General features: G+C 47.7%; 1 protein-coding gene across 2 annotated transcripts in view; it reads left to right on the top strand.

Moving 5' to 3' along the window:
• Positions 1-186: 186 nt before the first annotated feature.
• LOC105279302 (neurobeachin-like) overlaps positions 187-11,815 on the top strand; it is a 126,130-nt gene continuing 114,501 nt past the window's right edge. The window contains exon 1 of one of the 2 annotated variants that reach the window (XM_011338969.3): positions 187-557. In XM_011338969.3, coding sequence (XP_011337271.1) covers positions 399-557 — 159 coding nt within the window. In that variant the 5' untranslated portion in view covers positions 187-398. The remainder of the gene's footprint in view (positions 558-11,815) is intronic. The other variant, XM_011338971.3, reaches the window with a different exon arrangement.

Genomic DNA, 11,815 nt, shown 5'->3' with positions numbered 1-11,815 from the left:
TTTGTGCGCCATCGACGAGAATCGTTATCGCCAGATGTCAATTATAAATAATTGCGTTTGCAGCGTTCGTCGCGGCATCGCCGTGCGTTCGTAAATTCGCGGCGCCGCGCGTGCGCGGACGGCCGAGCGCGTCGGCGCGTGCGTCGTGGGCGCGCGGCGGTGACAGCTCTCGATCCTAGGAACATTCGGGCCGGCGCGGCTGGCAGGCCCCTCACAACAGTGTCCACTTTCTAACATGGCAGATCAATTTGTGTTGTATTATCATGTGACGGCGAAACGCTCCCGTTGATAGGACCGTAACCTCCGTGCGAAGCGTTCGGGACTGGACTGCCGGTGCATAACCTCGCGAGTGTGGGACGCGCGACGCGTCGCGGTCGCGTTATTAAACCGCCGTCGCGATGGCGGACCTAAAGAGCCCGCCGTTCAGTGATATCAAGCGGCCCGAGGAGGTGGTGGCGATGGCGATGAACGACAGCCTCAAATTCGCCGTGCTGATCGGCCTGATCGAGGTGGGACAGGTGTCCAACCGGGAGGTCGTCAACACCGTGCTGCACCTGGTGAGTGTGAACGAAAAGCGCGACGACGCGGTGCCGCGGCACGAAGCGAAACGCACCCGGTGCCCCGTCGATGACGAGGACGACGATGATCACGGGCCTCGCGGGCGCCGCGGTCCCTCCGTCGCTCCTCCCGGTGACGGCGCCGAGAGCTGTCAAATGCCCTCGCGCGCGATCGGAGGGATCAGCCTCGCCGGGAATCCCCGGGATTGATCGGCGCCCTCGGCCAGAGGAAGTCGCGCGAGTTCCCAATACGCGACTGTCCTCCTGCTCCGCGGATTCCCCCGATTGAAACTACGTCTATGTGAGAAAAACCGCAGCAGTCGACGCATCCTTATCTTTGCGTCAAATCCGTCACGATGAATTTTCGTTCCCGCGGAGAGAAATTCCGCTTCGACTCCGGTTTGCATATCGGGTATTGTATTTATACTCGAGTGACGTATTTGACGTACATGTATGCTCATTATTTTAAACTTGATGGCGATCTCTCTCGTTTTCTCTGTACGTTTATTATTAAATAGCTGCAGTGAAAGTAAACTTGAATGGGATCATCTTTGATCAATGAAGCGCGCCAGCGTGAACCGAACCGAGGCAGCTTTCGATTAGTACACGACGTGTATTATTCCACCGTGGCGAGGAACCGTAGTAGTAGTATCGTAATTACGTCACGCGTTTGACCGCAAAATGCGCATCGTATGATAATCAGCGCCGATAACGCCGAGTGTCGTGGACAATGAGCAAACGGCCGCCAGAACCGGACAGGTTCCTGCCTAGCGTTAAACGCGGAAAGTACATCCTGACGCGTTCGAAGACGGGGACAATCCGCGATTACGCAAGCGTGCAATTGTCGTCGCGCCTCTTCGCAAAACAGACGGATGAGTCGCGGATACGCGGATAATTGCGAGTCGCGAGCTCCGATGTCGAGTCCGGCCTACGCTGTCGCCTTCACAAACGATGAGGATATTAAAGGAAGTCATTAAAGGAAGTGCGCCGCGAATTTGGAGGAGCAAATTGCGGAGATCTTATTGACGTGTTTTCCTTTTCATCTTTTTTCTTTTTATCGTGAAGAGCGAGCGAGAGATCGAGCGTCTCACTCGCGACGTGTACATCGTCTCGCAGTCATTTGAACGGCGCCGCTTACGTGGATCTCTTACGTCGCCACGTAGAACGACGACGCGTTGTCCTTATCAGCACCGGTTGTCGATCGTCCTTCGCGCTTGAACTCGCGCTCGCTCGCTCTGATGACGTGTTTGAAAGATCGTGCGCGCGCGTGAAAACTCGTCGCGAGTCGATGGTGATAGACAGGACCGTGAGTCCCAAACGATGGGCGCTCATCGAGCTGCGAAAAATGCATACGCCAATTCTCGGAACACTCGTCCACAGATATCACGTGGCGTTGATCAATGATCGGCGTCCGGTCGTTTTCACGAGCCGCACTTAGAGTCCACTTCTAAATCATCGTTGGTACAGCGGCTATTCCAGCACGTGTTTCTTCAAACTTATAGGCACTCGCAGCTCTCGTACTTATATTTAACTCCGTTCGATGTAGCCTCTTGAGTGCTCGGTAGGACGTGGGTCGTTCGCGCGAAGTGGAGCACCCTCCTCTTTGAAGGAACGCTTGCGGATAAAAGCGTGTGCAAAAGAAATTACTTATAGTTTCTACGAAGCGTTTCCAAAAGTTGTAATTGTCGACTTAATCTTAGAACACTGCGAGTGTCTTAAGACTCCCGGTTAAACCGTTAATGATCCTTGAAGTTAGTGAATGGTTAACGACGTCTATTCGAGAATGCCTGCGTCGTGATGGTCTCCTGCCCACTCGCTTTGCACTGATATTGTCATTACTGCAGATTGATACTAGCCCTCCGGTAAATAAGTATAGGTTTAGTGCGTGGTAGAAACGGTATGGGAATTGCAATGCAAATGCACTGATCGTGAATGCACGGGAAGATAATAACACGCGCGAGCATAGCTGCATAGCTGCTGCCCGGTGGTATAAATTCACTATATTATATCCGCACATACGCCCGTCGTCGCCAATATCTGTGAATTACGCGTGTTACGCGTGAAACGCGTATCACGCTCGCTGCTGTTTGCGTTCACGCGTTATTCGCATTATTTGCGACATCGGCTGGATATTTCGCACTATCGATTTCGTTTATATATTGCGTTTCTCTCCCCTCGCCTCTCTCTCTCTCTCTCTCTCTCTCTCTGTCTCTTTCTTCCCTCCTCGACATTTTTGCGTAGGAACGAGAATTGATTTGCCGCGACCGTACGTTCGTCGCCCACTATGACTTCGACTGCCCAGCTAGCTAATTCCGAAACCGTGAACCGGTAATAATGTTAATCTCGTTTCTTATATTAGTATATTTATTATGCAAGTGGTATTTTATTCAATTTTCATTGAATGTTTCTACAAGTATAGTTGATGGAACTTTTCCTATATTTAGTAAATCGTTGTCCGCATACGAACGATAGGGTCCACGCGGAAATGCATACGTCACCTCCATATGAATGACGAGGCAATCTAAGCGTTAACGCAGTACGTATCGCTGCCGTGATTTGTTCAGCGGTCGGGATAAAAGGCCGACGTGACCGTCCTGGAGGCCAATATCGAACGCGAGGTACGAATCGCTCGACCCTGAATTAATTAGCGTCGCCCGTTCGCGCGATACTGTTGCATAAGTCACGGCGCGTAACTCATGGTCGTTCGGTTGAAACTGGTATGAATTAGCTTGCGAACACAAGCCAATTTTTATGGTACGATGAAACATTCGTCGGATGTTCCACATTCATGCGGAACGTCCGCGTCGTTCGGTTGTATCGACTCAAAATGACGCGATGCAAAAGTATAATGTCGGCGCCGTTCGCTCAGAACGCAACGTTGTGTGCACAAGACGCTATCTTGGAATTAGATACTGTTAATTTTAGACACATGTTTATCAGTACTCCCGAAGCGCACGGTCTTCGATTATCTTTCCCCTGTGCATCACACCTGCGCGACGTATTTTTCACTCGTAACACGTTGAAGTAATACGCTGAAGAAGATCGATTGACACAACATTAGTTCACGCGCATGAAGAAAAGTCATAGCGGCAAGAAAAGCCATATCGATCTCGAATCGTTCGATCTCTCTAGCAGCGGAGGAGAGACTTCTTGTTTCTTTGTCGAGGAGCGACGACTCTCTCCGCGCTCCTCGCCGTAGGGCCGGGAATTCCTAATGGGTTATTTTGTCATCAATTGACGGTAGCTTGTACAACATCGGATCGGAAATCGATGCGCGTGCAGTGCGTTTACGCGGGCAGGCGTGTACAGTCGACGACAGTGCGATCGATGCGATGAATGTCAGCGAGTAATTAGGTGCAAATTCGTGACTGCAATTCATCACGGCGGCATTATTCATACCGGCTCGATTGTGCTGCCCGTGATTGTTCCACGTTGCCCTACGAGTGCCGGCCTACGGGTCACTTTCTACGGGATATATTTTATTTATGCTTATGACATAGTTCTGTGCTGCAGCGTGCGCGCCGTTGTGACTATCGCGCACAGCTCGGGTGTTAATCGATTCGACTGTATGCATATTGTCCACATGCGAACTTACTTTCAACTCGTTCTCGACAGGTTCTATTTTGCTGCCGCATGGTATAGTTTAGAGTTACCGGAACGCTAATATCCATTTTTGCATCACGTGGCGGTGCACAACGACCACTCGTTTTCTCGTAAAATCGCGAAAATTTCGTTCCACTCTCGTATGGGCATCCTTTAGCTATTGTGAGAGACTATAAAGTTATGCACTCTTTATGGCGGAAGTCATGCTTGCGGACAACCGATGGCATTTTCGTTCTATTATTGGATCAAGAGAACGATACCCACGTATTTCCATTATCTATGATATTTTAAAGCTTTTTGTAGTGCAACGATTCATTGTACCCCCAGGCGTTGTACAGGAGAAGATAGAAAAGATAGGAGAGAGCGAGAGAAAGACGGAGGAAGAGGAAGAGAATCTCACATAAATGATGCTTTTCCACCCGTGATATCTTTTATTTTCAATCGCGTCTTAATGATGGTCTGGTCTGGTCATTAGAGAGTCAGGGGAAAGTGAGTTTCGTCCGGTTTCCTCGTTTGTGACATTTCCCGTAACGTTTGCGACCGTATTTTGACATAACTTTTTATTCAACTCGCGATTATTTTAATCAATCTCGTAGGAAATATGAATCGCGATAACCATGTGTTCTCCGTCGAACACGTTGAAGAGAGCGAATGTGTATGCATCATCCGTGGCCCTGGCGCGATCGGTATTAATCGTTTTACATTCGCGCCCCACATCGTAATCTTTCGCGCGATAATGGATCGCACGGGTCGTGTCGTCGTAGCGAAGTAGCCCCTCGGTCGAATGAGCGATACCCGCGATTTCACGTACCGTCGATAGCTCGTCGCTAATTGATCGGACAAAAGCGTGATTTTGCAATTTCCATATAAATGGAAATTGTAGATGCCGACGTATTGCACAAGAGGGGCAATACGGGTATTCGCGGCTCATTGTCGTCGTTCGTTTCTACACGTGTACCATATCTATGTAAGTGTGTATGTACACACACACACACACACACACATTTATCGATTACGGTTTCTCTATTCACGTATGTATGCGACATGATCGACATCGCGCGCAACGTTACATCACGTTTTGTTCGCACGCTGGTGGATGCAGATTGTCCAGTGGTTTGTAAATGACGGAACGTAAATAATGTGTGCCAACTTAATTTTCCAAGTTTCCGTTTTGCACGCGAAACGCTGGAGCGAGCGAGCGAGCGAACGGCTTTGCGGACGGCAGACGCGGGGACATTTTTATGCGCGATTCGTAGATAGTCTCGTGGAATAATACGGATTTATGAGCCGTAAAATGTGACGTGATAAAGTAAATATAGACTGATACGATCTTATCTGCTACATATAATGGTATAGAGTAATCCTTCGATAATTCTCGCGCTGGTTTTATTCGTTTTGCGCTAATTACATTTGCTCGCAGAGCAGAACTGGCATAAAAACGATTTCAACTAAGTAATATGCATTGTTTAAATAAACAGCTGTGAATCCCTTGAATCTCGAAGTTATCACTCAGCTGTATCGCGGTAACAGCATGCAGCAATATAAATTCATTTCTTGATCGATTTTCTTTATCAGAGCTGAGGATCGTGCACGATTGATGAACGCATGCAGGTTGGTTGACTTAATATTTTCGCTAGCGCAACAAGCGGGAGAGAAAAGCGGCAATTGACGCGTGGACTACAGATAAACGTCCATTGCAAACACAATCGTCAAATGCGCATAATACTGTTTTGCAATGGCCGTTTGATCGTTGTATTATTAAGCTCTGCATACACCGACAGCCGATTCGGTTCGTGCAATTTCACCGGCGGCACTCGGGCTAATCGCGATTTTGCCGCAACGTGAACACTCTACGCACACGCAGACATTTAACGCGGATCAGTTAATCCGTCAGAACAGTTATTAATTAATTCGGTGGCGGGCTCTCCACCGCTCCAGTTCTCGCAGCGTGAGAACGATCGGCGGACGCGATCAGGGAGATTCAGATGCGATCATCGCGGAATTGCACGTGGTTACACGCCAATGACGACCTGCATCACGATGTGGGAAGCGCTTTAAGCGTTCGATGCTTAAACTATGACGCACGCCGAGCTAAACGTGGCGGACGGCACGTGCCCGTTCACGTGGATGCTCTAAAAACGACCGTGCGAGTCTAAAATAACGAGCTTCTTTCTCCTTCATTTTCTCATCCTCTTTCTTTCCGTCGCTTTTCCAGCGTCGACCGAACGAGTTTATCTCGTTCGCGTCCGGGAATGACATTTACTCTCGCATTCGTATCGCCAGGACACACGTTTACCTCCTTTCTACGCTCGCAGGCGTGACTCGCGTGTTGCGCGACCATTGATTATTTCGGTGCGGACTCGCCATCGCGATAACCCCGCTTACGAAATATTAAAAACGCTCACGGTGCGCACACTCCTCGCGGTAATGTTTGGAAAACGTGTTAACCGCGCCGTCGGTTTCAGCATATGAGCAAACAACGTGGAGCCAGGCGCCTAACGAGTTTGTCCGTAAATTACATTTCCTTTCGTTTCGTCGTTTTATAATACCCGTCGTGTCCGAATCGGCACAGAGTTCTAGTGGTTTCGCACAGTTTCATCACCCGTTGAAACATAATTCTTTATTTGCAATGCAGAGAGAGAGAGAGAGAGAGAGAGAGAAGCATCTTTGATTCGTCATCACGATTTGTATGCATCCGATTTTTCACTTCTTGTTCGACTTCCATCGTCTTCACTTTTTACGTTTGATAAATCTCGCTTCGCATGCACATTAGATCGCTCGTGCACTCGAGCGTGGCGCTCGCTAATTTGATATCGCGCAAGAAAAGCGAAACGCGCAAGTGGCACGCGCGTACAGCGGCGTGACTGCCACTGGAACTGACGGTGACATAACTGCGTCTTAACTTGATAAATTAATTGCGGTTGCGGTAACAGGTTGCATAGCGGTAAGCGCCATGGCTGTATCTACAGCGCGTACATCTATACCACGTATTAAGCTATTATCAAATCATAAGCGTAAGTCTTGTAAACGCAGTTCGGCCGCGGCCTTGTTTGTCGAGACAATATCGTCGCGAGATGTGTCAGCGCAGCGTCCGCGGCTGCACGCACGTGCGAAGTCAACGTGACGTGATTTCACGGTGATAGCTTAATGCGCAAGTAAACGGCGGCGATTTATTAAGGGGAGACCAAAATCCATGATAGAAATAGAGATATCCGTACAGTGTGACAGTAGGCTGTCTAAAAAATAGATGGAGAGAATTCTTGGCAGTCGAATGGGCCCTTCACAATATATTGCCTGCGGCAAGATGATTCTCTTCGAAGGGCAAAATCTATTAGTGCTTGGAGAAAGTCCTAGGGGAGAATAGTCCCAGCCGAGATACGAGTATTGACGTAATAAGAGATTAAAAATAATATTCTCTATTTCGGCTGATTTCTCCTCGAGGCGACATGTCTCGCGATGAGTGGGCACTTTGGCTCGTCTGGAACAGCTCCCAAACGTACAATTCCAAGCAAACCTCTTTTCCTCCCGATAAAAACTGATAACGAATTATTATCGAACGCTATTTCTCGCCGGCGCCACTCGCGTGCGGGGGGACTGCGCCACGGTGATTAATGAAACGGATTATTCCGTCCATTAATTTTCATCCTGTGCGCGTGCGTCTGTATACAGGCGGCGGTTCAACGATTGCGCGTTTCGTCGCGGCTCGAATCATTAATTACGATTTAACGACGGCGGCTGTATTTTTCGCCACGGCGACGGCGACGGCGAGATATTGCGGATAACAATGCGGTGCGATTTTTCTATCGACGCGTATCGCCGTCTTGAGAGATGCGTGCACTCGCTCGCCGAGTGATACGCGGAATAATCGTTATTGACGCAACACACGCACTCCAATCGTGATAATCTCGCGAAACCTCGCGCCATGCCGGTACATTTATTACCAGATTTCGCACAATCGCCGCGTCCGATAATTGTGTCGGCAACACTCGCGACACATTATTGCCCAACACGCGTCATACTTCCGATCGAGTTCTCTGTTATGCTCGTACGTTCCGCATGCTCGCGCCTACCCGTGCCATCCGGTGGAACAGGACGCATTCGTCCAATGAATGAGAGATTCCTTTGTGCAAATCACGCGATCAAAGAAAGGGCTCTGGTTGTCCGAGTCAGCGAGCGAATGTTGCGAGCTCGTTGCATTCAACAGCGTGAATGGTGTCTATGTGCTCATCAATAATCGATTAACAGATTAAAAAGGATTGAAATAGATTCTTCTGAGGTATACACTCGGTCTTTACCTATTATTAATCATACAAGAACCGCGTAACGTCAGTTCTGTCGATATACTCGTGCATGAGCACCTGTACAATTAATGGCTCGAGTTATATGACGGCAATCGATTGACGGTTGTTTCCTTTCTTTGTTTTTTATTAATTCTGTCATTTATAAAATATATGTCGTAATGTCACTTTACAAGTTTGTATTTTGTAAGAAATACGAGCGAGCACGGATCATGGCTGCAGCATAGGAGTACGTCGAGGAGAGCGAGAGAGAGAGAGAGAAAGGAATTCCTTGTCGCATAATTTCCGCAACGCTCACGGATTATATCGAAATATCTTAATGTCGATCTGCTCAAAAAAAGAAAGAAAGAGAAAGAGAAAGAGGCAGCGCGGGAAAAATCCCAGTAAACGAGAGATAGCGGGTGCACGGGATGCGAATGCCTCTTCCTCTCATTGTCGAGAGCGAGAAGGACGGGTGGTAGTTAGTAGCAGTGACGGGGAAATGAAAGGGCTATTGAACGTATTCAACCCCCTCTGCTTTTCAGAGTCCGCGCGCGCGGGGCTATTGGCATTACGCGAAACGAGATATCCAATAACTTAGTTTTTCACAATTAGCGAGGCGCACCGATCAAAGCGCGGCCGATGATGCGTAAGTTCCATTGATGATGCACCGCTCCCGCCATGTTCAATAACGTATCGCACTCACTCGCGGAACTCGAGTCGAACTCCCGTCGTCTCCAGATCCGCAGCGGCTCCTGCGAAAAGTGCCTGAAGTCTGGCACGTGTGTGTCGTAATTTTTCCTTTCCGAAATTTTCCTAACTCATTCCTAATAGTTAAATCCTTACTCCGAGAACTCTTGTCTTGCTTGAACGAGCCAGTGCTCTACAACTTCGTACTTCCACTTCCTTGGCTCATCGTTTACTCTTGAACGATCACAAAACATTCCACAATTCTTATCCGCAAAATGAATATTCGTTCCGAATAAAATGAATGAATAAAATGAATGAATTGAAATGAAATGAATGAAATGAAATGTTATAAAATGCGTCTGTTTTATTTCATGCATCATAATAAAACTAAAATAAATAAATAGCTATGCTTACAATTTATTTTTGTATTTTTGCGTAAATTGACGCAACAATCTAGATGTTTGTTGAATCGAGTTGCTGCTTTTCCCGCATCGATGGATTTATGATGCTTTCGACAGAAAAAGGCTAGACGGAGTATAACGCATGCCTTTTATACTTCAAACCACTCGTTCGCTTTCGAAACTCCATACGTTACGTTTGTCGAAGGACAGTATCTATATTTCCTGCCTGTGCAAATCGCCCGACTGCTCACCCCAGAAATATGTGTATGGAAGTTAAGGGATTTGGCAGAAAAACTGCGAGCAATGCCGGCGGAGCGGAACGGCAGGAACGCTTGGCGCCGGTCCATCTACATTTACCGCGGACTTTGCGCCGTTTAAGGGCAACGACTGCCGGTCCATATCCCTCGTGCAGGTATTCCCGCAGCGGCATATCGCTGCCCAACTTCGAAAACCCGATGGGAAGTAATTTTTTGAAGCACTCTAGCCTCTGGAGCTTTAATGGACGTTACGAGCGATGAGGTCGAGCCGAATGGCTTCGGAACCATTGACCTCCGCTGGAATTCGGAATTGCTGTTTATTGTGAGCAACGGCGTATCCCAGTGGGACAAAGACGATCGGAACGGATGTGTGTACGTATGTGTGCTTCCGCTACATCGTGGACATCACGGGGATCGACGCTCTTATTAGAAAAGTTGCGTTCAGTGTCGATGGCGCCACGTTGCTGGTTACAACGCTGGAGGAGCGTGTTTGGCACCCTGCCAGATGAACTCTCCGCGGGAACTCTCCCCTCGCTCGCATGAAAATTTCAAGGGTGCCCCGACGCTGCGCTCCGAGACAGATCGCTCTTTTCGCGTCATTTGGTCTAATCTCGAGTCGCTCGTTGCGCGTTACGTATTACTCAAGAGGGACTGTCGATGCGATTATTCACATTGGTATTAATGCTGATTGGATCATCGGTTTCCGAATTCCGAAGAGCCAACTCTGCGAGATCGCTACATGGCAAGAAAATGGATCCATCGCTCTTCGCCGTTCATTTTTTTGCCATCATTGTGTGAGTTTTTTTGCGAGGTATTCTTGCGTCGATTCCGCGACATTTTGCGATTCAGGTGACGAGGATCAAAGTCGATGGTGCGCAACCTCGAGAATGGTCATTATCCATAGTCGAGGAGGCGCCGTGAAAAGACGCGTGTGTTCGAGCATAAAATAGGGCACGTGACGCTTAGCAAGCGCATCTAATGGGCGTCGTTGGATCAAACGAGGCGCTGCAGAGAAAATCACGAGGGTACTCGTGACGCCTAATTAATGTGTTCTGATTATGCAAACACGATTGTGAAGGCTTTCCTAAAATGCAAAACAACATGAAAGAATTAATAGATTTTCTCCGAGCCAAACAAGTCTTTTTCTCTCTTTGAATGTTCATCACGTGCAAAATAACGCGTCGGAGCCGACGATATTTTTATATAAAATAGTTTAGCATGAGAATTTCACGACACTCTAGGCGTACATTCTACAGTATGAAGTATGAAGTATAATGCACGTTGATATTTCGATCCTATTACGAGTAAAGCGACGAGACACATGATAAAAAGTTATTACGTTCCCGGGCGGTTTACGCATAACGGGACGAATGGGGGTTTGGTTTCCCAGGAATGTCGATGGAATCTGATGTAGGCGTTCCGGGGTCTTTGTGTTTCACCTTGGCGTAATTTCTTGTCCGGCTAAATCGAGGACATTAATAATACGACGACGTGGAGAAGAGGAATCGCGGGAGTAAATCGCAAGCATCGGGCTGCGAATGGTGCAAACTGCAATGCTGCTCAGCTCTTTCTTTCGGACGTTATTTATCGCTGGCAGTTCACGCTATGAGTATCATTGCTGGATTAGAAAAAATAATTGCGGACAGGCTTGGTGGATGTTATGGGATTTATTATTCTCCCGGAAATACCAGCGCATCCGTTGCTGCAAGTTTACCCGGTTTACTCCATTCGTGTTCGTTTACCGAAATATCTGATTACTAGTCCTCATATTTAGGTTTGTTGTTCGCATTATATGATAAAAGATTAATCAGCATTAATATCTACGTGTAATATAATAATTGATGAATCAATATTGTGATGCCACTCCCTTCCGGATATTAAATCATCGTACGTGAACAATAATTTATTCAGATCGCTGACCTCGTCCATAAATTCAATGTGTTAGACTGATCATTTGATCGAATTTATGTGCGGAAAAATATTTTTCCGGCACCGTTTATCAGGCACGTTTGCATTTCACACTGTCGTGT

The sequence above is a fragment of the Ooceraea biroi genome, chromosome 5 (genome assembly GCF_003672135.1).
Source record: "Ooceraea biroi isolate clonal line C1 chromosome 5, Obir_v5.4, whole genome shotgun sequence".
NCBI lineage: Eukaryota > Metazoa > Arthropoda > Insecta > Hymenoptera > Formicidae > Ooceraea > Ooceraea biroi.
This window is presented reverse-complemented; position numbering and strand designations above follow the sequence as displayed.